The sequence below is a fragment of the Lepidochelys kempii genome, chromosome 5 (genome assembly GCF_965140265.1).
Source record: "Lepidochelys kempii isolate rLepKem1 chromosome 5, rLepKem1.hap2, whole genome shotgun sequence".
NCBI lineage: Eukaryota > Metazoa > Chordata > Testudines > Cheloniidae > Lepidochelys > Lepidochelys kempii.
The window spans coordinates 95,740,933-95,768,451 of NC_133260.1; the positions used below are offsets into that span (position 1 = coordinate 95,740,933).

The following is a 27,519-nucleotide window of genomic DNA, read 5'->3' on the forward strand; positions in this document are numbered from 1 at the left end:
TAGTGTTGCGGGTCTGGGACGATTCCCAGTGGCTGTGAAACTTTCGCATGCGTAAGGACACTTTCATGGAACTTTATGACTTGCTTTCCCCTGCCCTGAGGCGCATGAATACCAAGATGAGAGCAGCCCTCACAGTTGAGAAGCGAGTGGCGATAGCCCTGTGGAAGCTTGCAACGCCAGACAGCTACCGGTCAGTTGGGAATCAATTTGGAGTGGGCAAATCTACTGTGGGGGCAGCTGTGATGCAAGTAGCCCACGCAATCAAAGATCTGCTGATATCAAGGGTAGTGACCCTGGGAAATGTGCAGGTCATAGTGGATGGCTTCGCTGCAATGGGATTCCCTAACTGTGGTGGGGCCATAGACGGAACCCATATCCCTATCTTGGCACCGGAGCACCAAGCCGCCGAGTACATAAACCGCAAGGGGTACTTTTTGATAGTGCTGCAAGCTCTGGTGGATCACAAGGGACGTTTCACCAACATCAACGTGGGATGGCTGGGAAAGGTACATGACGCTCGCATCTTCAGGAACTCTGGTCTGTTTCAAAAGCTGCAGGAAGGGACTTTATTCCCAGACCAGAAAATAACCATTGGGGATGTTGAAATGCCTATATGTATCCTTTGGGACCCAGGCTACCCCTTAATGCCCTGGCTCATGAAGCCGTACACAGGCAGCCTGGACAGTAGTCAGGAGCTGTTCAACTACAGGCTGAGCAAGTGCAGAATGGTGGTAGAATGTGCATTTGGACGTTTAAAGGCGCGCTGGCGCAGTTTACTGACTCGCTTAGACCTCAGCGAAACCAATATTCCCACTGTTATTACTGCTTGCTGTGTGCTCCACAATATCTGTGAGAGTAAGGGGGAGACATTTATGGCGGGGTGGGAGGTTGAGGCAAATCGCCTGGCTGCTGGTTACACGCAGCCAGACACCAGGGCGGTTAGAAGATCACAGGAGGGTGCGGTACGCATCAGAGAAGCTTTGAAAACCAGTTTCATGACTGGCCAGGCTACGGTGTGAAAGATCTGTTTGTTTCTCCTTGATGAAACCCCCCGCCCCTTGGTTCACTCTACTTCCCTGTAAGCTAACCACCCGCCCCTCCTCCCTTCAATCACCACTTGCAGAGGCAATAAAGTCATTGTTGCTTCACATTCATGCATTCTTTATTCATTCATCACACAAATAGGGGGATGACTACCAAGGTAGCCCAGGAGGGGTGGTGGAGGAGGGAAGGAAAATGCCACACAGCACTTTAAAAGTTTACAACTTTAAAATTTATTGAATGACAGCCTTCTTTTTTTTGGGCAATCCTCTGTGGTGGAGTGGCTGGTTGGCCGGAGGCCCCCCACCGCGTTCTTGGGCGTCTGGGTGTGGAGGCTATGGAACTTGGGGAGGAGGGCGGTTAGTTACACAGGGGCTGTAGTGGCAGTCTGTGCTCCAGCTGCCTTTGCTGCAGCTCAACCATGCACTGGAGCATACTGGTTTGGTCCTCCAGCAGTCTCAGCATTGAATCCTGCCTCCTCTCATCACGCTGCCGCCACATTTGAGCTTCAGCCCTCTCTTCAGCCTGCCACCTCTCCTCCCGGTCATTTTGTACTTTTCTGCACTCTGACATTATTTGCCTCCACGCATTCGTCTGTGCTCTGTCAGTGTGGGAGGACAGCATGAGGTCAGAGAACATTTCATCACGAGTGCATTTTTTTATTTATTTTTTCTTTCTAATCTTCACTAGCCTCAGCTCCTTAAGTTTCACGCGGCACTGCTTCGGGTCCCTGTTATGGCCTCTGTCCTTCATGCCCTGGGAGATTTTGACAAAGGTTTTGGCATTTCGAAAACTGGAACAGAGTTCTGATAGCACAGATTCCTCTCCCCAAACAGCGATCAGATCCCGTACCTCCCGTTCGGTCCATGCTGGAGCTCTTTTGCGATTCTGGGACTCCATCATGGTCACCTGTGCTGATGAGCTCTGCATGGTCACCTGCAGCTTGCCACGCTGGCCAAACAGGAAATGAGATTCAAAAGTTCGCGGTTCTTTTCCTGTCTACCTGGCCAGTGCATCTGAGTTGAGAGTGCTGTCCAGAGCGGTCACAATGGAGCACTCTGGGATAGCTCCCGGAGGCCAATACGGTCGAATTGTGTCCACAGTACCCCAAATTCGAGCCAGCAAGGCCGATTTAAGCGCTAATCCACTTGTCAGGGGTGGAGTAAGGAAATCGATTTTAAGAGCCCTTTAAGTCGAAATAAAGGGCTTCATCGTGTGGACGGGTGCAGGTTTACATCGATTTAATGCTGCTAAATTCGACCTAAAGTCCTAGTGTAGACCAGGGCTAAGATACACTGATAGATTTTGTATTTGGAACTCAGCAGAGAGTTGTAGCAGAAATGTTGCAACAACATCACTGTGTTTTTGATTACATGGGCAATTTTGAGCAGGGTTGGTGTCAAGTATGGAGGATTCAGAGTCCTAGAACGGTAAGACCTTGATATCATCCAGTCCATATCCCCCTGCTAAAGGCAGCATTGTCCCTAAATAAATTCATAAGTGTATGTGTAGCTGCATTTCTTGTTTTATTTTTAGTGGTGGCAAAGGAAGGATTATGAGCTATTCTAGCCAGGCTCTCAACCTGACTTTCCATATTTGAAAGAGAGAGAGAGAGTGTTATAAAACACATTATGAAAGAGGTGGATTGTCTGTGTATGCAGCTATCTAGCACCATTCCATTGTTCAGAATTCATTAATGAGTTATCGTAAAAAGGTAACAAATGTTTTTATAAAGCAGCACCACTTCCGAAGGAGCCAGCTACTCACACTTCTTGGGTGGCTGATACCACTTAAGTCACATACCTCCTAACAGAGCTGAGCTTTGTAGGTATTCTGCATAACGGAAGACCTTATCAGGTTATTCTTCATGAAGGTTTACTGAATTAAAGGGGCTGCAGATTATAAGTGTTTTCCTAATACCTTGTAATAGTCATACAGTAATTTAATGTTAGCTATCAAACTGAATCCTGAAATTACTGTGTACTGACATTTTCTCTGCTAAATCCTATAAAAAGTATCTGATTTTTTTCTGAAAATTTAGATTAGAGGTCAAATAGTCCAATTTAAATGTGTGGTGTGTACTCACAACTACTTGCCAATTGTTTGTTGTTAATTTGTATTACAGTGGCACCTAGAGGCTCCAGTTAAGATTGGGTCCCCAGTAGCCTGGGCACTGCACTTACACATGAGACAATCCCCGGAGAGTTTACAGTCTAAATAGAAAAGAAAAAGGTGAGCGTGTAAACAGAGGAGGGGAAATGATTTGCCCAAGGTCACACAACAGATCAGTGGCAGAGCAGGCGAAAGAGCCCAGAGCTTCTGACTCCCACTGCTTGTTCTATTGAGTAGGCCCTGCCCGCTCTAATTCCGATTTTAAAGCACTTTTTAGAGAGTGATCATAAATGAAATGGGCTATTATCAGAGAGGAATTATTTATTCTAGAATCAACCTTGCTTGAATTCATCAGAAAATATATTTATCTCAGACAGTAGAATCTAATTTGTCCATATTCCTTTTCATTTTGTACGTTTAGGCTCTAGTTCTTGTTCAGATGAGTCACTATGGTTGCCACTTCGAAATAATAATTTTTTTTTCTGTTGCCTTTCTCAGATTTTCAAATGTATGACAGGAACATGGATCCATATAGCCAATCTTTACCTTCCTATGTAAGGTGAAGACAGCGGCTTAGCTTACCGCAACTCTGGGGCTGTGGTTGTATGTGACTATGAAATAGCAATTATACCACAGTTCACATTGAATCACATATGGGCACTTTCCTAAGCAGTTGAAAGGAATGAGTGGTGAGCAGAAGGCCAGCATAAGCCTATGCACCATATTAACCCCATGAAAGCCATATTTTGAAGAGTTAAGTGGGTCGTAACTGGAGTGCAGCCTTTATAATAGCCCAGTGTACAGAACTGAATTTCATATAAGACATCTTCCAGCATACACTGAAGCAATTCAGAGGTTCCTGTTGGCTTCAGTGGGCTCTGGATTGGGGCCGTAAACATTAGTGTCTGCTCCCTGAAGCTTTACCACCACTTTCCTTATTCTCTTTGTCACAGCAGAAAAACAGGGGATTCACCCCTCTGTTAGGTTCCTGCCCTGATCTTGCCTACTGCAGCAATGGAGATGGGTAGAGAGTAGTTACTGTATGCAAGGCTGCTTGTGGTACAAGTAGGGTGACCAGCAGCAAGTGTGAAAAATCGGAACAGAGCGTGCGGGGTGTGATAGACCTAGGCCAGTTGGGTACAGCAGAGTAGCTGAAGGCAGATATACTGGCCACTGGATTAACAGTTTTCTGTTTCCTGACTGACCAGAGCAGGGGCTGCTCCAGGCTAATGAGAATACCTGACTCCAATTAACCTGCAAAGAGCCAGGTGAGGCCATTATGCTAAGGTGACCACTTGACTCTAATTAAGGCCCCTCTGATACTATAAAAGGGCTCCTCACTCCAGCCTGGCAGAGGAGAGGAAGTGTGGCTGAAGGGCTGGTTAATGAAGACACCCTCAAGTCATTGGTAAGGGAGCCCTAAGGTAAGGGTGAAGAAGGGAGAAGCAGGAGAGCTGTGGGGAAGTGGCCCAGGGAAATGTAGCAACTTTGGCAGTGAAAGGTTGGCTGCCAACAGCTGCTATCGTTAGGGTCCCTGGGCCGGAACCCAGAGTAGAGGGCAGGCCCAGGTTCCCCCCAACCCACCACTACAGAAACACCTCCTGGGAGGGGAAAACAGGCCCCTGTCAGGACAGGAGGCTAAACTGTTTTGGTATGAGGCCGCAGGAGCAACACAGACTGTGGGAGTTCTCACAAACCTCCTTGCTGGCTTATGATGAAAAGGGCTCAGTAGACTCTATCTCTGGCCCTAGAGAGAGAAGGGCTATGTGGAGGGTTACAGTGAGCCTCTGAAGCTGGCATAAACCGCCTGGAAGTGCGGGACTCATGGGGACAAAGTTGGCGCTCTGCCACAGGGGTAATAGGAACCTATATAGGAGAGCCCCAAATATCGGGACTGTCCCTATAAAATCGAACCATCTGGTCACCCTAGGTACAAGTCACCTTTATCCTGGTCAAACTCTCATGGACAGCAGTTAGTGTTTAAAATGTCTGTCTGTAATACACATGTACAGTCTGGATAGAGACATGTGTAGGCTGTTTCCTGGCCCATATATTACAAGTGTTTACCTCATGAACTCCTCACAAGTTTTAAACAAAAAAGATCCTTTAGCAACAAAGTGATTAGCAAGCTTGTGCTATAAATATTTACAGTTGTGAATATAAGCAAGGCTGGAGATATGCTGGAGAAATTCTGGTGAGGGGAGTTTCAACTAAACAGGAGATTTAGCATTTTGCCCACTGAAAAATTACAGAAAATCTTGTCTCGTACAATAGGATTTATCCCATTTCCTGAAGAGCAGTTTTGCTGGTTCTTTTTGTATATTAATCGACCGCTTTCTCCACTTCTTATAGCTGTATTATAATGGATCTTATTCAAACCATTTCTACTTCCTTTGGAAATAATTGTGGAGAAAACAATGTTTGAATTCCTTCTGTTCTTTCTAAACTGTCTCCAAGTTGGTTCACCTGTCTAGTTATCACTATTAAGATTGAAGTGAGGTCCCTTAGTTTTACCTTTTAACTACTATGCGCTACATTATAGATGGATGAGACAAACAAGCAGGCTGGGGAGGGGCTGAGGGAGATGGAGTAACCAAAATAATACTGTGTGCACAGTTGGTGGCTAATGAGGAGCCATTTGTCCCATCTCTCTCTCCCAGTCATTTAAAAACTCTCACTGGCTAAAGAATCAACAAAGTTCCAAAATCTCTGCAGCATGGAAGAAAAGAGGTTTTGATGTGAGACTATGACCAGTGTTGCCAACTCTCATGATTTTATCAAAAGCCTAATGACAATTATTGTTTTCCTTAAAGCCCCAGCTTCTGGAGTCAAGTGGATAGGTGATGATTTCAGCCTTTTTTTATTAAAGAAAAAGTAAGTTTCTAGTCCTCATGGCTGTGGAGAAAGCTTCAAAATGTAAAGTGCACCCTAAAGGCTCAAAACAAACGAACAGAAGGCAAATTTAAAAAAACACCAAATCTATTATTTTTTACATAATCTCATGATTGTTAAAGCCAATCTCATGATTTTTGGTGAGCCTGACTCACAATTTTTGAACATTTGGGGATGGCAGTACTGCCTCGGGTATAACCTCTCATAACCTTGAGCTTGTTTGGAGGCTCTAGCAGGAGAGCGCAGCTAACGTATACCCTTGAAATAATAGATTTCAGAGTAGCAGCCGTGTTAGTCTGTATCCGCAAAAAGAAAAGGAGTACTTGTGGCACCTTATGCTCAAATAAATTTGTTAGTCTCTAAGGTGCCACAAGTCCTCATTTTCTTCTTGAAATAATAGACGCTTGGGGCTAAAATCAACTCTGATAGACTGGTGCAACTGGAATCAGAATCTTTCCCCAAGGGGATTTGTCTACACAGAGGCAGCAGTTAGAGGATGAATACCTCTAACAGCACCGTCTTCATGCAGCTTCACAGATTTTACAGGTTTGGATATAGAATGGTTGTTTTGTTTTATTTTTGGTTTACTAATCCTTTCGCCAGCAGTTTTTGTAGCACTTATCATCACAGGTGTTTAAATCCTTAAATAAGACATTTAATACAAGGAATGTACCAGCCTATATGTTTTAACAATGCAAAACTGTAATGGTGTATAAACCAAGTATTAGTGTATCAAGTAATCTGACAGTTGCCTTGTGAAGTTAAAGGTTGCAGAATCATGAATTGTAACCTGCAGTACTTGCTGATACCTCAATTAATCAGGTGCTTATGAAATGCCATTTTAATAAAGGTGTTTCTTTTCTAGAAATGTGAATCCTTGTAGTGGGAAAAGCAATCAATTAAAGTTTTTTTTTTTTCTTTTTTCCTTTCATAAGTGAAATGATATAGACACAAGGTAATGTGGATTTAGTATCAGACTAGGGTAGATTAAAAGCACAAAAGGAGCACTGAAAAGTGTTGCCTCTTTCCAAGAGAAATGGAATATGGTTCAGTAGAAGCCAGCATACTACAAAGCTAACACAAGGGAAAAATCAGTCATGGGCCAGATCACTGTGAGTTCAAGGAAAAGATTTTTGTGACTTCTTTTTGTACTCATCAGAGTGCTTAATATCCTGCCAATTCAAAATCTCCTTGATAGATTTCTGAATCCTATTTACAGCCCAGTTTATGTATAAACTCATATTTACAGCTATTTTTGTCAATCAATTTGTAACTAAAGGATTTTTTTTTGCAACATTCTGAACAGATCAATAATCTGTGGTTGAGGAGGTGGGCCCTATGCACACCTGTATGTGTATATATTGTAGATTTTTAACTAAGATGTCAGAAATGCAAGTAAAAATGTTGCACTGTGGATTATTGATCAAGTTCAGCAGCAGCTTAAATTTACATATTGGATGCAAGTGGCAAATAACTGAATTAACATTCAGGAAATGTGCAAAATGAGTGTATCAGTAATGATTCAGGGCAGTGGTTCTCAAATTTACTTGATCGTGTTCCCCTTCTTTGTGTCTGTAGTAGTGTACACCCCACCCCCCAGGTGCTCAGCTCTGTGTTCTTGGGGAACCAGGGTGCAGTATCCAGCCTGTCTGAAAGACACCCCCCACCCCACCCTTAAACCAAAACCCATCAGAGAAAAAACTTGCAGAGAGCAGTGAAGGGCGTTGGGAGACACACCTAGACCCCTCCTGACAAGGGTGACAAGATTAAAACATCTCCATTAGCATGCAGAATGAAGAACAGAGAACTCCCCTAGCTTCATCTGCATGAAAGATGAGACAGGGAGACATCTCAATTTGCATACAGAATGGAGAACCGCACAGAACTCTAGAAAAAGAAAAGGAGTACTTATGGCACCTTAGAGACTAACCAATTTATTTGAGCTGTAGCTCACGAAAGCTTATGCTCAAATAAATTGGTTAGTCTCTAAGGTGCCACAAGTACTCCTTTTCTTTTTGTGAATACAGACTAACACGGCTGTTACTCTGAAACAGAACTCTGGGACGCACTTCATCATGGTAATCTCTGCTCCAGATGTTAACGAACCTATGCCTGCACACACCCAGCTCAGCAATTATCAGACCAATTCTAGTAATAAATCCGTGATTGATATCCAAAATACTGAAGCAGCCTAGTTGCATTGTGAGCTCCCTGGAAGAAAAGACCACTCAGAGCCAAGAGTGATCAGCTCCTATTGTCTAGCCTAAAGAAAACCCTTGAGTCATCAGTTTATCTGTAAACAAATCTAGTGTTCTCCCTTGAACCATTGTAATTTCCTCTACAAAAATCCCTACTCACCTTCCAATCAGTGTTCTGATGCTTAGATCCAAACTATGCATCATTCCACTGGGACTCCATCTTCACCTGACTGATCATGCTGGGGGCTCTGCCTGTCTCCTGCCCTCAGGACCCTGAGCTACCACTATCATCTGGGAACCCTAACCAGTTCAAGCCTCCTGGAGTGGGTGAGATCCCCCTCTTTTTCTCTCTCTCTCTACCTCAGTTAACCTTTTATAATGAACTGTTATGTTGATTTAGGCTCTCCTTGTGTAGTTATCATTATTATTCAATAAATAACTTTTATGGTTAAGCTGGTTGCTTCTCTCTCTCTCTTGTGTTCTTAGTTTTTCCCATTTACTCTGCAGCAACGCTTCTTTTACCTAAGCTAAAGATCCCTGTAGCGCCCAAAAATGCGGTGGGGTTTGCTCATCAAGGGGGTTACTGCCAGTACAATTGTGACATGAAAGTGGGATAGGGACGTGTTAAACCTGTGGCATATAAGGGCAGGGGCAGCTGAAAGTGCTGCTCGGCCCAGCCTGTTGAGACCAGGGGCACATAGGGGGGATAGCTTGAAGGAGCTGCTTGGCCCAGCCCATGGAGACCAGGAACATATGAGGGGATGGGCTTGAGAGTGCTGATTGACCCGATCTGCTCAGACTTTCTCTGTGTGTGTGTGTGTCTCCGTGTTCATCTAGTTCTAGGGCTGGGGGAACCTAAGTCCTGAAGGATAGCTCCCTTGGGAGATGACTTTCAGAAAGGAGTAGCGCTCCATATGAACACACAAGTGACATAAGCAGCACATTAATAGAATTACAGAACCCCCCCTCCCAGAAGAGTAACCCTAATAAATGAGCATACCCCAAAGTAACAGGCGTATTGGGTAACGCAGCGCTGAAGGCAGAGCAGCGAGCTGTGGCTGCTGGTCAGGTGCCCAGGTCTGAAGGCAGTGTTGCTGCAATCAGTAGTGCAGAAGGAAGGATGGCAATACCATACCACCACCCTTCTAAATATTGCACAGTAAGTTTCCTCCCTCCCAGCCCCTCAAAGCTTCTCACACTCCCTAGAATACATTCTGGGTCCCCCCCAAGGGGATTTCCCCCCCCCCAGTTTGAAAACCTCTGGTTCAGGGGTGACCAATAGATGAATACTGTGACCCAAAGCAGCCTTTTCGAAACAAAATATTGTTTAATCTCAGCAGTGGGAACAAAGCAGAACAAAGACTAGGGTTCTTTACAGCACAAACAGCCTACATCCATAGCTGTTTTACCGATAGTTTAGGTAAGCCTACGTTGTTGCAGACATCCTTGCCTCTGGGGACTGGGGTTCAGGCTGATTCCCACAATCCTTGCTTCTCCCTTGTGCTTCAGGGACTGTGATATTATCCAGTCCCAAATTTTGTTCCAGTTCTCACCTGAAGACCCCCTGAGGATACAAGATGCGGCTTACCAGTCAAACAGTTGATTCCTGTATGGTTAGAGTAAACTTCAAAGGGAATGCCACCTTCATTGACCTAGTAAGCATAGGTGAATGGGGCAATCTGCAGGCATTGTCCCCTTTCCTGAAGACATGCCAGTAAGTCCTCCTGAAATTAACCACTGGTAATCATATAGCAAGCAACGTAATCACACATATTCATCAACTATTACAGGCATCTCCCACATCCTTCACAGTAACTTACCCACCAAGAGGATGGAAAGGAGCTATGGCAGGGAAAGTAACTAGCTGGAGGGTTTAAAATAAAGCGGGAGGAACTAAACAGGAATATGTAATGTAAGCACCTCTCCTTCCAGTTTACAGCAGCACAATTCCCAACCTTTTAGGGACTCAATACTTTATTGGTGTAAGTGGGCACAGAATCTATTGCACCCTCTATACGAGGGTTGAATTTAGAAGGTGAGTTCTCAATGAGTTAGAGTTTCTGAAGCTTTCAATTTTTGATTAAAAATTTCAAAAACAATTGAACTGAAATTACAGGAAGACTTTGGGCGTGCTAAATGCAATTACCTAGAATGGAATTTGGCCAGTGTACCAGGGCCAACAGTTTTATTCTTGCATTAAAATTGACAGGGAATAGAGCAGGGCTGCATAGAGATATGTCTGTCAATATACTTGCTATTAGACTGCTTAGAAGAGTAAAGTAAATTTTTTGTGGTGCAAGCACTGAGCTAGGGACTTTTGAATGTTAACCATTCTGGTATTTGCTCTGAGGAGGAAAGGAGTGGAGAAAAGCTAGTTGCTGAAAATCCCCATAGGCTGAAAATGTAGAAATACCAGTTGGGCTCATGTAAAGCTCGCTCTCATGAGTTCACCAGTAGGGCAGCCTACAGTTGACCAGGTGTTCCCTCATTGGTAAATGTATTTTAGAGTATTTGGCATTAAAAGTATTTTGCACATAGCTTTTTAATTACATTGCTCTAAGGAACATCTTAAAACAAGAGCAATCATCTCTATATTTAGCTGACTTTCAGTTAAAACAAAGAACAAAAGCTTTGCTGTTCTGTCATTCACTTTTAAAGTTAGGATCTATTAGAATACCATGTTCCATGGTTACAGAGATTTTTCTTTCATAATTTGCTTTCCTGTTTTCCTTTGAAGAGGTCATGTACCTAGAAAGCAGATATTACGGTTAGGCCACGCCCACAGCTATCATCTTTTTGGTTTCATTAAACTTTTCCTTGCATTGTAGGAGCTTGTTTTAGTTCCTTACATAGTGCCTGTAGTCTGGTTTGTAGCATGTGGATGATTTCCTGCCAGACAAATTTAGCATTTGGTGACCTCACTGGAGTCAAGGGTGTTAACGATTAGGACGTTGTAATACTCTACTGAGAAAACATTATAAAAAAAAAATGCTCAATAACAAAAATCCAATATTGATCTGGGCCTGTAAATGTAAAACTCCCTGAGGGAGTGGATCCTCTAGCTCAAATATAAAGTATAATAATCTCTTACTGTAAAGTATTGACTAAAACTAGGTTAGAAGGTGAACTTTCTTTCACTGTAACCTGCCAATATATTAATTTGACATCCTGTAGATAACATCTTTCTTTCCTTATTTACTGTTTGAGTTTTGGCACTTCTTAGGCTAAAATATACATGTTTTAGAAGAAAGTTCAACTTACAAAAGATTTCATTAAAAATTGCAAAGGGTAATTATGTTTAAAAGCACTAATAGTTAATGCCTGTTCATAGTTAATCATTTACTCAGTCTTTTTTTGTTGTAGTAAAACACATTTGATCTGAGTTGAACAGTAACTGCAGAACCTTTCTTGTTTATTCACTATCTTGCTGTGCAAGGATCTCTCCACTCCTTTTGATTTTGTTGGGGTAATACATTTGTTTTTAACTTACTTGCTGCAAGTTAAGTGAACTGCTAAAGGTTCAGCAGAAATTAGATGAATAAATATCTAGCTAGTGGTTCTTATGCCAAATGATAATGCAGTGCTAAAGGAAGAGGTGGAACAGGAGAAGCCATTTTACATAGTTATAAGTAGGCTTGGAAGGATTAGAGTTTTACTGGTAAATGTTTTATTGTATACACACAAACCCATGAATTTTTTTTTCCCCCCTTGATCATGATCAAAATATACAGATAGGCAAAGTAACAAAAATATTGCTTGAGAATTTATTAGAGTTTGGTTTAAGGATATTTGGATATGTATGTGATGTTGACAATGATTCCTCCCCCATAATTTTGCACAACTGTGAAAAATTTAAAAAAAGTTTAAGTGAACATTGATATTATATATAAACATTAAAAAAATAAAATTGAATTCAGCCAGGCCTCATAATAAGTGTTCTTGACTGCATCATGAGTTTGACAAATTTTTGTGAAAACTCAAATATTTCAAGTGCACCTGAATTTAAAAATGTAATATTTTTGCACACTTGCAGTACAGATATCTTTATAATCCCTTCTTTTCATTGCTTTATTATTCATACATCAGGAGTGGTATATGCATTGGTTTTGTGTTTGGCATTTTATAAGGCAAACATACAGGAAAAAAATGGTTTTACGTTTTTTGGCCCGTATCCAACAGAAATATAGAAGGCATAGAGGATAGAGTTTATAATTACATGCAGCTATACAAGTTGGCCTGTGATCTTATCAGATCTCTCCAGCAAAGTACAGCCTGACCTGGTTAGAATGTAGATGGGAAACTTCCCAAGGAAAATCTGGTTGCTCCAGGAAGTTATGCTACTAATTCTGTAGGTGGTTTTTCTCTCCCCTCTGACTTAGTATTCAAACAGTGCCACAACACTGTTAGGTTTGATGCTATTACATAAGCTCTTGTCCTTTAGTGATAGGAGACAGTCTATACTAATTGCAGTATATATAAAGTATACTTCAACCTGCCTATGCTTTTTTACTTGTTAATGTGCAATTCTGTTTATCTGTGGTTTATACATTATTCTTTCCTGGCTAAGGAGTAGATGTTTTAAAAGCAAAGTAAACACTGAGAGCAAAGACAGAGTGTGCTGTTACAGTATATACAGAATCCAGGCTGTAAAAGCTCCCTGTGAATACTACACGATTTTGAAATAGTACCTTCTTAATACAAACTTGGTTTGTTTTATTATGGCTTCTATACTGTATGTGTGAATTGGCGGGAGAGAGGAACTGACTCTGTTCTCAGAGATGCAGGATGATGTAGCAGGGACTTGTCAGTTTGTAGTTTGAAGGTAATCTGAATGGTTCTGTTCACCTATTCCAAATTATATATAAAATGTGAGATATAAATAATGGTTCAACACTGTGTGAGATAGAAGGTGATTTAGCTAATTCTGCATGGGATGGCTCATGTTCCAACAGGGTTGCTGGTGTTGTGATGTCACAGCATAGTGTGTACTGAATCAACACTGAGTGGGACCACGGCAGGGAAGGGGAATTATGATTTTCCTTTGCTATTTGGAGTACTTGGCAGATGGACATTTATTTAACTCATAAAAAATATTTGCAAGTCATCCTTATGCTGGCTGTCCAACTGATTTCCCTGTTTAACACAACTAAAACTTTTTTTAATTAATCTGCATTGGTTAAAGAGTAACATTCCTGATTCCATATTTATAATTATGTCATCAGAAGTTTGATAAATGAGCTGACAAATTGCTGTAGCTTCTGTGTGTACTTCTGTATCCTCTTGCTGAAATACTGTTCTGTGATTCCTCAAAACTATACTTAATGATCTATGACAAATAGTCCAATGTTCCCTAAAGCAATGGCATACTGGGAGAGGGGTCTATTTTTCCTCTTTTTTTCCAGCCGTGGAAGAAAGCTCAACCACAGCAGTGGCTAAATCTGGCCCTTTTCACACACTTACCTCATAGGTCCTGCAGCACAATACCCATATAAAGGGAATTGTTTTGATCCCTGGACTCCTGTGCTTAAGAATCAGAGGTGATATCCTTAGATTTGAGTGGACTGAGGGAGAAAGAGGAAGGTGACAACTGGATTCACAAGTAAGTGATTGTACAGTCACAGAATAACAAGAAACCAGTAAAGCAACAAAACCTACTGCAATTATAAGAGTAAAATCAATAATGTGAATAGTCTGTGTTTGAACAATTTATTATGGATCATACAAGATGTGATTTACAGATGAGTTGCTTCCTGCTAAAATTTTCAAAAGTGATTTAGGGACATAGAGGCCTACATCTCACAAAGTCAATTGGACTTAAGTTCCTAAATCACTTAGGTGCTTTAACTATTTTACTTTCCATCTTTTGTGAAAGAGCTACGGTTGATCCTGGCGGGAAAATAGTTGAGAAAATCATTAGATTAGTTGAGTAAGGTAAGACAAACAAGTGTGCATTTTGTAGGGTAATTTTTAGAAAGTGTTCACAGAATGGTGAGAACAAGGGCTTGGATTGGTAACTTCTGCATGATCTTGTCTATTGCAGTTCCGTGGCACCTTAGAGATTGTGCCACAAGTCCTCCTCTTCTTTTTGCGAATACACACTAACACAGCTGCTACTCTGAAACATGCCATAACTACACTAGGAGTTTACCTTTTACTATGTAGTTACCAAGTTTCCTTAAAAGCCTTTAAAAAAAAAAAAAGTGCTGAATAATAATGCTGCTTAGATGGAGCAATACCATTCTCACAGGATGGGAGGGAGCAGAAGCTGCAGGGTTGTTTTCATGACTGGAGAAAATGATAGACCTTGTGCTTTTTTCAGACCATTTAAGCATTTGAAGGAGCCTAATTTCCATAATCAAAGTTGTCCATCGTGTTCTACTATGTAGTTACCAAGTTTCCTTAAAAGCCTTTAAAAAAAAAAAAGTGCTGAATAATAATGCTGCTTAGATGGAGCAATACCATTCTCACAGGATGGGAGGGAGCAGAAGCTGCAGGGTTGTTTTCATGACTGGAGAAAATGATAGACCTTGTGCTTTTTTCAGACCATTTAAGCATTTGAAGGAGCCTAATTTCCATAATCAAAGTTGTCCATCGTGTTCTATAGTGTTTTGCATATGTCAGATTTAGAAGTCAAATGTGAACGAACTGCAGTCTTGGGCAGATTTCAGGCATGCATTAATACCAGTGAGTTTTTCTTTGTTCTTACTAAAGCTGAAATTCCTCAGGGTAATGGTTGGTTGTTTTTTTTTTTTCTTCAAAGTTGTGGGGAAGGAAAAGGGTGGAGAAAGCATTTCTTAGGCTTTTCTCGTTAGCATAAGAAATACTCCTCTAATTTAGTATAGACAAAGGTGTATGTTACAGATTGCCCACTAATAGATGGACCATGTCAGCCTTGATCAAGCTTTTATTAGTTTCTTGTTGAACATCCCAGCAAAGCATTTTTTAATGAAATTTAAAAAAAAGTCAGGAGAAAGAAATGCCCTCTGACCTTTTTTCTGTTTCTTTCTGTTAAAGAGACTACATAAACCAGAAAGAGCATAATGCAGAGATTAAAAACTAGGAACCAAAATAGAGGCTCAGACAAAATTCAAGAAAAACAAGGCCATTGCAGAGAAGCTGCATTTATAGTGTACCTGGATTTCAAAGGGTAGGAATAAAGAATAGGGGGATAATTCAATGTTGTATACATATAAGCACTAGATTCTAAATTAGCTATTACTACCCAAGAAAGGTTTGTTTTAAAAGAGAAAAATATATACTTATTTTTTAAACTGCAAGGCAGAAAGGTGAAAATATAATGCACATCTCAGTCTTCCTGTGTAAACCTTTACATATAAACTATAGCATATTTATCTTTGCTTGTACATCTTTTAAGCTCTTCGGTAACGGATGGCATTTAGAATCTTTTGGTTACCACAGAGGGCCCCCTGCTCTCTACCAAACAGCAAGAAGCATCTTAAAGTTCTGGCAAGCATTAGTAATCTGTTTAGAGTATTCCTGTTTTATGTGTCATGCTTAGGCCAGACTTTTTTTCATATGTAGTCCTCCTTAGCTCTGTTTTTATCCTCACAGGAGCAGCAGGAACTGTTGCTTCTGGCTGGGGAGTTCTCTTGCTCTCTCTTTTAAGGAGAACTAAGCTGAAGTGCATCAAGGCCACAACTCATCTCCCCTCGGGCCAAACTCAAATGAAAGAGAAATTGTTTAGAGAGAATTTTTACTAGAGGCACAGAGAATCCAGGGTAGAACACTCCTTAACTACCAGACAGACATGCTTTTCCACCTGATGCCAGTAGTTGCTTAAAAGTTAAATGCATCTCCAACCCTCAAAAACCTAGTGTTCTCATTTCTTTTAACGTAAATTAGGTGCAGCCTCCTATGTAAATCCTATACACTTTGCTTGGCTTAATCTTTGTGCATGTTTCTTTTCTCATTTCCTATAAATTTCCCAGTATGCAAATTTTATCCAAAGAGTTAGAGCTTGACTTTATATTTTTCCATGTTTTGTCACTGATTATGAATTAAAAGACACTTACCTTGATTCATCATTTTTTTGTATTCCTCTGTATTGCTATTAAAACATTAACCTCTGTAATGTTTGCAAGCATTACTCATGTTGTGTTCATACTGTGTTTTCTTGCAGGCACAGGAGAAAGTGGAAAGAGTACCTTTATTAAACAGATGAGGATTATTCATGGGTCAGGTTACACAGATGAAGATAAGAAAAGCTTCACAAAACTGGTTTATCAAAACATATTTACCGCCATACAAGCTATGATCAGAGCTATGGAGACTCTAAAAATACAGTACACATCTGAGCAAAACAAGGTAAGAAAAGTCTCCCTTTTCGCTTCATTACATAACTGGTCCGGAGGCGCGCCTGAGGAAGGAATTCAGTTCTGCTGTGGGAGTTTTTTAGCTCAGTTAAAAATCAAACAAACCTCACCCAAGTGCGCTACATTTTTTTAAAAGCAGCCTTCTACAGTGTGATTGACCAGCTCGTAGCGGAGATGAAAGGCAGCAGGCGCTGACTGTGTTTACTCACGCCGTGAAATCAAAGTCACATTTCGCGTCCGCCGCACCGGGGGCGGAGGCGCGCCTGGAAGAGAGTAAAAGGCCGGGTAACCGGAGAGGCGGCGGCGGCGGTCTCTGCCCCTCCAGGCCGGCCGGCCGCCGCGGGACGCGCTCCGCTCACTCCCCTCCCCTCCCCTTCCGGAGCTCCGGGTGCTGCAGCCGCCTCCGCCACTCGCGCGTGGGCCGCTTCCGGCTTTGTGCGCCGAGCCCCGCCCCCTCCCAGCTGGGAGGGGGCGGGGCCGGGGCCTTTAAATGGCCGCGGCGGCGGGACCCGACCCAGGCCCCGTGAGAGGAGAGGGCCCCGCCGCCGCCGCCCGCCTGCCTCTCTCTCTAATTCAGGGCAAGCCTACTGCACGGGCAGGAGGCGCTGCGTAAGTGCTGGAGCCGGTCAGAGGTAAGCACCACCTGGTCAGCCCTGTCCCTTCCCCTCTGACACCATTACCGATGTACCCTTTCCTTTTTATTTTGGAACATGCGTGAGTCAGGCAGTCAGTCTAGATGTTCTGTTTTCTTTGGACTATAGTTGCCTCTTTAGAGACAGTACTGCTTCAAAGGCAGCAACACTTTTACGGAGGGAGGAAGAAGGAAAAATGCAATGGACTCGTACTGATTCAGTCACTGGTCTCTCCGGGTTAAGATTTTTGCTACAGGGATGGTCTCCACCTTTGGTTACACTGGGAAGAACGATGCTGCCTAGGCTGTCCTACACCTGAAGTGAAACAGTAACTGGACAAAGTGATTGCTTGGTTCCCACAATGGCACCTGACGAGTTATCTACCTGAGCTTTGACAGTTTAGACAATTGTGAAATAAATCCTTCGTCGGAGTACCTGGAGCTCCCCTTGCTTTTTTGGTTCCCAGACCCCACTAACTTACACTTGTGCAATACTCCAACATGACCATATCCATGAGGAGCAAACTTTCCCCTTGGGGAAGCTGCTGGCCATCTCATTCTCTTTGTAGGATTGGCTCCATCTTGGAGCAGGCTGAAAAACAAGAAAGCAGTATTCAAAATCCATTTGCAATTGTTTTGAAACATTTTCATTAATATTTACCTAAATTGTAGTAGAAATATTTTTTTAATCATTATTTAAAATGTGTTTACCAAAACACACACTTCCTTACTGGTAGTTATGGTAAACAACATTTTTTTGAAAATGATTAAAAATTTTCAACTGTCTGTAAAATATTAAAATGTTGCAGACAAATTCAGTAGTTTTGTGCTAATCTGTTTTAGAAAAAAGTAGATTTTTCAGGAAAACTTCTTTCAGTTACAGAACTGTAACATGCTTTGCTGTATCTGTAAGGCTGTCCAATTTTTCAGCACCCAAAATAAAACAAGGCTGTTGAAATTACAAGCAGTGTAACTCCGATATCCATTTAAGGAAGTTGAAGTCCTAGAGGTAGATGCTGTTTTACAGATTAATAGGTGTATGAATGAAAGCAAGGTTATAGGATCTGGGAAACTGTGAAGTTCGTTGCCTGACAGCAGATTTGTAGTATGTGGAATCATTTTGCAAGAATAATTGTACTTCAGGATGGGTGTGGGAGCTTATGCTAGAGAGTTTGTGTCCTGGCATACGCTCCTCTCCAGTACCAATACCTAAATACAATGTAAAGTAGTGGGCAGCACTTTTCTTCTGCTGCAGTGGATCAGTGTGGATGGGAATGACACACATAAGGACTAGAAATACTCCTTTTAGGAGGCTGACACACTGCCTGTCTGGCTAAATATTTTATCCTGTTTAAGACAAATAGCTAGTTCCTTAAAGCTTCTTACATTCAGCCTTCTTTGTGAAGGATCCAGAAGAAATGATGCTCAGACTTTTTACAGTGTACAGCATCTTTAGATACAAAAAGTTCTGCAATATCAGTTAGAGCATATCCTTTACATTTGAAAAATAAATAGGGAATATTTTAGTAAAATCAGAGTTTACATTTGATGTTAGCACTTTTAAGAGCAGATTATGAATTAAATGTGGGTATGGAATTGAGTGTTTTCAGGCCAAAAATTATGTAGGCACTGCAGTACTACAATAAATACAAGACAAAGTCCTGACAGGTCTTTGTGATACCTGCCCTTATTGGTGCCTGAAAAACAGACATAATTGAAGACATGTAAGTGGTCAATATTCAGGTCTTTCCACTTCAGAATCGGAAACTTCCTCCCCATTCCCCAAAATATGAATAATAATAATAATAATAATCTGTGCATAGCCCTAACATTTGTTGCATTTGAAAGTGGTACTATCTCTGTGTGTGGAAATCTCATGCTGTGCTTAACAATAAAAAGAAATATACATCAGAGTGGTGAGAAGAAACTACGATTTCCCTCACTGATCTCTAGAAAATAGTAATAGGTCTTAAAAAAAAAAAGTATGGAAGTTTGCTTGAAGTATTTGAAACCTTGAATAATCTCGAACAAGAGCTTCGTAATAAGAATCTATGGGTAACATTTGCTCCTGGGCAGAGGACCAAGTAGTAGCCTGTGCACTACTTGCATCCCACTTAAACCCTCAAAATATGGCTAAAGTGGAACTTAAGTGGTGGTTAAGAGTTGTCTAGCCTGCTGCATGGGGTGAATTTCATCCTGTATGAATAAGAGCAACTTGGTGTTCCCCAGAGAAACAGAGTTGTTTAAAAGAAATCTGTGACAATAGTTTAAGGATTTTGAGTACTCCCACTCCATCAAATGCAAGCACTTTTTTTCTGGCTTTGCTCTTATTTACTTAAACTTTTCAATCCTTAACTCCTATCCTGGAGATTTCAAGGGCTCATCCTGCAGTCTAGTACAGCATGCACTCTATGACTCTTCTTCTGTCTTGGAAAAATCAGATGCTTCTGTAGAGATCTGGAATACTCACTGAAGTGTGTGTATAAAAATGTATGATATTTAAATGTTGTTTGTGTATTTTAGTACTTAATACTGTCCACCTAGGAAGTTTGTAGTTTGTACTTAGACCCATGATTCAGCAAAGCAATTAAGACACATTGAAGTGATGTTGACAGCACTTGCTTAAATGTTTGGCTGAACAGGGATTAACTTCTGCATGTGTTACAATATAATTGCTTTCTGTATTCTTTTATCCCTGTCAATTAGCCAGATGCCATAAATTTAATGGCTGGACATTTATTCTGGATTAAATCCTGGTAACATTAAGTCAGTGGCAAAACTTTGATTTCATTTTCATTCCAAAGTTTCTGATTCCTTATCTAGAATAGATTTGATTTTTAGCTAAAGTTGAAACAGCCTCAAAACATTTAGCATCTAAAATGGGTTCAGATGATGCATCTGTGACAAATATTGCAACCTCATGGAATAGATTTGGGGACCATACTGACATACATTTATGTATCACTGTGGGCCAGGGATTGTATACAACTCCAGGGGGGAAGGGTTATCGCAGCTCCTCCAAGAGCCAGAAAGAATTAAGGTGTATCACTTAGGTTGTAAACACCCCCAGAGAGACTTGCATATAGTGGTTCAGACTGGGTTTTTAGAGAACAGCCAAAGAGAGGGCTTTTAGCATAAAATTGTAAACTGACTTAAGGCCTTTTTCTGATCCAGCAAAGGGAAAGGATCTTCTGTCCAAAGAGGGCCCCAACGCTTGGTTGGAAAGACTTTGGCCTGCTAGAGCTCTGTTACCTTAAGAATAAATGTGCTTGCTTAGAAAGAGCTGTGTGGAAACATGTAACTTCCAGTAACACCCTGTTCAAAGCAAGAAAGCAAAACACAGATGCTGGCCTGTAGGCAGACTGGCTCAATGGGGATACCACAGTGTAAGGCGGGGAAACTGAGCAACCTTAAAGCCCCCTGGTCAGAGGGGAAAGGGACAGAGGTGATGACTGGAGTTGGAAACCATAAGTGGGTACCCTCAAGGGACCATGGGGGGATGTGTGGGGAGAGGGAACACAGGTACCCTGAAACTGTGACAGCATCAGTGTACACTTGGCTAGAAGTATGGGATGACAAAGATGAGACAGATTCCTCTCTCCTTTTTGTTTTTTTAAAAAGATACCTTTCTCCAGTGTATTAATGAAGATGTGCAACACTTTTGAAAAAAATGTCAGTGAGACAAATGCCTCTCACAAAACATAAGGGAAAGTTAAGTTAAAGAAGTGATCATAATAATTATACCAGGGCCATTTTAGCAGAGCAGTTTATTTTGGAAGAGAAGCTAAAATCTCTTCAAAAACTCATAATTGGTACTTCCCAAGAAATAAAAGGTCAAACTGAATAAATTCAGCTGTAACTCGACAATATCATTACAAAGGCATAATCAATAGTTTTTTGCATTTGGAAATAATGCCAATCATATGCTTTCAGAAATGTGCCATCCCATTAGTTCGCTGACCGTTATACTTGCTATTTTAATAAAAACTGTTTATTAAAAAAAGCCACATTTTAAAGTTCTGTAAAGATGTTTATGCAACACAGATATGTAGGTCAGATTCTCAACTAGTGCAAATTCACATAGCTCTTGAAATTATTGTATGAAAAAAGTATAATTAAAGCAAAAATATCAGCAAATGAAGTTCAAATAGCAAACCTGTAGGACCAGAATGGCTTTTACAGCAAGTTCTAGACATCCTGTCAGGAGCATCTAGTGCCTCAAATACTTGAAAGATTTCATTGCTTCCTGAAACAAAATTGCCCAATTCCAGGTTGGAACCCAGCATAACAATACTCCTGGGGAGAAAAAATAATCTGAGATTATAGATCATAAAGAACAGTATAAATCTAGCTAATAATGTACTAGCAGAAGTCTGAGCAAACCAGATATTCCTAGTTCTCCTATTGCCAGTTCACAGTCCTGTTATATTTCAAGGAGAGCCACAAATAACAATACTCGGCAAACACTTAAACATCTTTCATCTCTTAAACAAGTGAATAAATGGGGCTTTCTTCTAGTATTAAGTATACAGAAGGTTTTTTGCGACTACATTTTTGTAGAAGGGGAGAAATGTAATTTCTTCCATCAATTTATAAGCACAGTAAAAAATTTTATAATTCTCCTAGTACATACCTTTATTTATCATACATCCTGTCCTAGAGGGCAGCAGTAGGGGTGTTTTTTGTCACCTCTTCTGTTTAACTACAAGGGGTTCAATGGCCAAAGCAGAGATTCAGGGTACCACAATACATGGTAAAAAAAACTTAGAATCGCTCTTACTGCAGATGATCATGGCTTTTTCTCAGTGAAACCTGTGCTCCATTCATGCCTTACAGAAATCTTAAAGGCCTACAGCACTATGGCCCCCATTTAGCAAACATTAAAGAAGATATCTAATCTTCAATTGGAAAGCTTTGTTTGTACTGAAATTAAAACACCCATAATAATTTCTAAGTTAGTACACTTAGAAATTAGGATTAATTAAATTTACAGAGATAAGTGATCAGGTTGATGAGATTTTCTATCTTTTATGTTAGCTTCAGCCATTTTGGAATGCTTTCCTTTACCACAAAAATCTCCTTCCGTCAATAGGATACAGTAGTGGTGAATTGCAAATAATGGCCACGTTAGGGTAACTAATTTCTTTGTTTGGTGCCGACAAGACACTCAGTGCTGATGCATTCCTTATGGCTGTTTGTTTTTTCAGGTGATTTTACCTTTTTGCTGCTTGTCTTCCCCCATGCTCCTTGTTGAAGTTCTCCTTCTAATGTACTGCTAACACCATTTAAAGCGGAAGATACACTCCATTCCTTCACAGCCAGTGAACCTATCATCCTGTAACAAATTTTAGTCATACAGGTTTCATTTTTTCATTTAATTAGGAAAATGCTCAGCTGATCAGAGAAGTGGAGGTGGACAGAGTAACAGCTCTAGAAAGAAAACAAGTGGAAGCAATCAAGAAGCTCTGGGCAGATCCAGGAATCCAGGAGTGCTATGATAGACGGAGAGAATACCAGCTCTCAGACTCTGCTAAATAGTAAGTACACAGTGCTAGCACAAGGTTGACCCCAGGCTTCTCCCAGAGCTACAAAGAGTGGTGGACTCACCCTGCTTAAGTCAATCTACTCCTGTATATCCCTTGGCCTGAAAATTTCATCCACCTTTTAAATTAGTCTGAGATTTATGCTAAAATTTAAAATAATTCTGTGTAAAATATTTGTTTCCAATCTTCTTCTTTCTGTGCAGTTACCCCCCCATGCGGAGGTCAGCACAGCTGGTACATAATTAAATTTCCTTTTGGGAAGAGCTTGAAAACAGCTGCACAAAATACATCAACGTCAAGCAGGCAGGGCAGTGAGTTTCACAATTATGTAATAATAGTTTTAAAAGTACGTAAATTAGGGAATGAAATTTGGTGTACAAATTAGCCATATTTGAAAGTTCTCAAACTTCACTGTGAAGTAAATCTTCCTTTGTCTAGTGTGGTCTAAATTATAGTTCTGAGGTCACAGAAGTAATCTGGTGATTTGCTATAGCTCCTCGGAGAAAAAAGTGCTCTTCACATTCATGGTCTGTGCTAAACATCTATTCTAAAGAGTTCCTGATTATGAAAATGTAACCGTTAATGTGTTTTGGGGATCTGTCTTGTCCTGTATTTCACAACAGGATTCTGGCCCATCTGCTGTTGCTGTGTAGTGCTGAGAAGAAAAGTTGCAGATATTAATACTCTGTACCTGTAGCGCTCTTTTGAGTGGTTTCTGACTTCCTCAAGTAACACTTATTTATCTAAGCACAAGAATGCAATAGTCTGACTAAACCCTGGCTTTATAAACCACAAATCTTGTGCAATCAAAGAGGTTAAATTAGATTTCTAGACTAACTGCATTGAAGGCAGAAAACTCTTACCGATTTCCTTTATCTATAAATGAATTTATCTATATGTGACTAATCAATCCATTTGTTATTAATGTAAAGCACAGAAAGTAGACAAATCTCTTTAATATTAAAGAGAAGTAAGAAAACTCCTGTCAAACACCACCAAGCATCTTCTGGAAAACACTTCCAATCCTTAGGGCGGGGAAATCAATTATTTTTTGTCAAGGTCCAGACTCCAGAGACGACAATAAAAGAATAAGTAAATAAAAAGATTTCCGGGGTCCATTCAAAAGTGTCTGGCAGTCCAGATTTGGCTTGCGGTCCACCTATTGACTACCGCTGCCTTAGCATATGTGTACGCTTCAATTAGACACCTGCAGCTGGCCCATGCTAGGACCCTGTAAATTGGGAGGGTCTTAGAACTTGGGCTGCAGTTGTAACCAGAATATCTACACTGCAGTTCCATAGCCAGAGCCTTGCAAGCCCAAGTCAGCTGCAGATTTTAATTGCAGTGTAGAGATTCCCTTAAATATCACTTTTTATACACAGTTGTGTAAATTGAAGAGCTGAAGGGTCCCATCTGCATGAGAATCTGGAGAGGGGAAGATGATACCACACTTTGTATATACTGAAACAATGTGTTGCCTGCATGGCAGGATTATTTTACTCCAGAAAAGAATGTGGATGACAAGTTTGTTATAGATTATGAAGCTTTTGTCTAAACAAATAAAGTTGCTTAATAGTATTGTCAGTCCCACTGCAAGGAGTCTAATACATGGACATGAAGTGACTGGATGGTGAGCAAGGCTAGAACATTCATGAAAGTTTTAGTTATCAAACTTTTGAGATAAGAGTTTACAATTATTTTGCATCCTTCTGTGGTGTTATGCTGGGCCATGGTAGTCTTTGGCGACTGGAGGGAGAACTCAATAACTTTGCATATAAACCAAATCAACTCTGTGAGGAAGTTGGGGATGCCTAGGAAACGCCTCTGGTATGGAATAAATAAGTGGGTATCTGTAAATTCAAGGCATATACTTGCAGGTACTGTACTTAAAAGAACCTGGTATAAATTATTTCTCTTATGTTAAGTATATAGTTCTTCCATTTGGTTTGTGGGTAAACTATTATGCTTACTGCTCCATATTTTGATTCATTACATCAAAACATTTACTTAGCAATATATACTTGTATCTTATTTTGCAGTTACCTTACTGACATTGATCGTATTGCCTTGCCCTCATTTGTGCCAACTCAGCAAGATATTCTCAGAGTCAGAGTACCAACTACGGGAATTATTGAGTATCCTTTTGATTTAGAAAACATTATTTTTAGGTAAGATTGACTGTATTCTGGCAATGTATGAAATAAATTAAAAGATATGACTTTATGAAATTGTCTGCAGAGACTCTGCCCTTAAGATTACAGTGAGCCTTACACTCAAAACAGGATTAATATCAGTTTCTTACACTTCAGTGATTGAATTTAGTCTCCAAATTCAATAAGTAACTCTTTAGAGAATTAAATTGTCTATGGTTTTTTTAAATGACATTTTCTAACTTTTCCAGAGGATATTTAAAATCCATTCATCTTTGAGACTGGGCCAATTTAATTTTTTAAAAAACTTTTGCCTTCCTATATCCAAACAAGCCCAGTTACCATGTATTCCAAACTGCTCACACACACACCACATAGAATGTCAAAGGCCTCTTTTCAAACTTTTAGCTTGAAGATATTACCAACAACCTAAGAGTTATTTCTCTGATTTGACAATAAGCAACTTAAGAGACGCTGACAGAATGGTCCAGATCCAGCAGTTACTCAGTTCTCTGGCACGCTTTTCCAGCCTCCGGAGATCTCCTCCCCATCACCAGATCGTCACTTTCCCTGCCTCTCTGCTCGCCCTTCATGCTTGATCCCAACTTAATGACACGAGTCATAGGGAGAAGGACTCGAGTAAGATCCATCTGACTAACCACAAGAAGCTAATCTGACTGAGACGCTACCTCCCTAGCTAACATGCAAGCTCTGTTTCTTCAGCATATTTGACTACAGGCTGTCCCCATCAGTGTGTCCTCTCCCTTGTTACCAACTGCAAGCATGAAAGGGGCAATGAGAGGGGAACCTTGCACCCAGAGCTACATGGGAAGTAGAGTTTGAAATTCTGCAAGCCATGCAGCTTCTCTATGGAGTGACCTGTCCTGTGGTTTATAATGAATGTCAATGAAAAATATTTAAAATGCTGTGTGCAGTTAGGCCACAGAGGATGGGGGAAAGCAGCAGAGAGCAAGACTAGGCATTCTCTTCTATTCAAATTCAAATATGCCAGCAATCCCCATGGTATTGGGAAATGAGCTGAGCAGTAGGGCTGAAGAGTTTGGGTTGTCTTGCTGTACTGTTTTTTCTGCCCACCTGCCAAACCCTGCTTCACTCCTCCTTGGATAGGCTTGCTTTTCCCATATCCCCAGTCCACGCAGACAGATCTACAGCCATCTGCTACCCCATACCTTCCCCTGTTGTCCTCTCTTCTTCTTCCCCCAGCCCCGTCCCAATATCTCCTATTGCCCTCTGTCTTATTTTAATATCGGAAATGCCCACAAAAAATTAACTTAAAGTTGCACAACAGCATTTTCTGTAAACGCATCCACTAAATAATAATAGTATTTAGCTTTTATACAGTGTGTTTTCTCATCTGTAACTCTCAAAACACTTTAAAAAGGAGAATATGAATAATTAGCTCTAGTTTAGAGTTAAGGAAACTCAAGTGCAGCGAGTTGCTTGAGGTCCTACAGCTATCTGGGTGTAACAGAGCTCAGGTGTCATGACTCTCAAACTAGAGCCCAAAGAGATCATCAGTAAAACACTCTTATGAATTAGACATTTGAGAGAGAAAACTATAGGACGATACATGGTCAGCGTAGCAAAAAGTTAACTGGGATGCCCAAGGTTCCGTACTATGACATGCTATTAATCACCTGAAAAAAGGAGGGAAGAGCAAGGTGGCTAATTTTGAAGATGGCATAAAACTCTTTTGGTTAGTCAAACTTAGCCCTCATCATCACTAGAAAATAAAGATGTGATCTGAACTTGAGGTAGCTACTTGAAGTAAGATCCTAGCAACAACAAGGCAGTGTTCAATTGTCAAATGAGCTAGCAAGTCAAATTAAAGATTACACTGCCGCATTGAATTTATCATTGGGCTCAACGAGTAGTGATCAATGGCTCCATGTCTAGTTGGCAGCCGGTATCAAGTGGAGTGCCCCAGTGGTTGGTCCTGGGGCTGGTTTTGTTCAATATCTTCATTAATGATGTGGAGGATGTCGTGGATTGCACCCTCAGCAAGTTTGCAGCAGTGTGCCCTTGTTGCCGAGAAGGCTAATGGCATTTTGGGCTGTGTAAGTGGGAGCATTGCTAGCCGATCAAGGGACGAGATCATTCCCCTCTATTCGGCATTGGTGCGGCCTCATCTGGAGTAGTGTGTCCAGTTTTGGGCCCCACACTACAAGAAGGATGTGGAAAAATGGGAAAGAGTCCAGCGGAGGGCAACAAAAATGATTAGGGGGCTTGAGCACATAATTTGAGGAGAGGCTGAGGGAATTGGGATTATTTAGTCTGCAGAAGAGAAGAATGAGGGGGATTTGATAGCCCCTTTCAGATACCTGAAAGGGGGTTCCAAAGAGGATGGATCTAGACTGTTTTCAGTGGTACCAGACGTCAGAACAAGGAGTAATGGCCTACAAGTTGCAGTGGGGGAGGTTTAGGTTGGATATCAGGAAAAACTTTTTCACTAGGAGAGTGGTGCAGCACTGGAATGTGTTACCTAGGGAGGTGGTGGAATCTCCTTCCTTAGCGGTTTTTAAGGTCAGCTATGTTTCTAAGAACAATAGAAGAAAAAATCGTTATTAGTATTTATTGTTGGTATGATTTAGTGGTTCG

At 41.0% G+C, this 27,519-nt stretch overlaps 1 protein-coding gene and 1 long non-coding RNA gene across 8 annotated transcripts in view; one reads left to right on the forward strand and one right to left on the reverse strand.

Moving 5' to 3' along the window:
• Window positions 1–27,519, forward strand: part of LOC140911646 (guanine nucleotide-binding protein subunit alpha-14) — a 60,624-nt gene that overhangs the window by 25,290 nt on the left and 7,815 nt on the right. For 2 of the 3 annotated variants that reach the window (XM_073345100.1, XM_073345102.1), the window contains exons 2-4: window positions 16,384–16,568; window positions 22,590–22,744; window positions 24,790–24,918. In XM_073345100.1, coding sequence (XP_073201201.1) covers window positions 16,384–16,568; window positions 22,590–22,744; window positions 24,790–24,918 — 469 coding nt within the window. Of the gene's footprint in view, window positions 1–13,710; window positions 13,843–16,383; window positions 16,569–22,589; window positions 22,745–24,789; window positions 24,919–27,519 lie in introns of all 3 variants that reach the window. The other variant, XM_073345101.1, reaches the window with a different exon arrangement.
• Window positions 9,515–27,519, reverse strand: part of LOC140911647 (uncharacterized) — a 30,332-nt gene continuing 12,327 nt past the window's right edge. For 2 of the 5 annotated variants that reach the window (XR_012159067.1, XR_012159066.1), the window contains 3 exons: window positions 21,364–22,542; window positions 17,690–17,799; window positions 13,531–16,839 (listed from right to left, as the gene is read on the reverse strand). This is a non-coding gene — a long non-coding RNA (uncharacterized lncRNA). Of the gene's footprint in view, window positions 9,808–13,530; window positions 16,840–17,689; window positions 17,800–21,363; window positions 22,543–27,519 lie in introns of those variants that run through there. The other 3 variants (XR_012159070.1, XR_012159068.1, XR_012159069.1) reach the window with 3 other exon arrangements.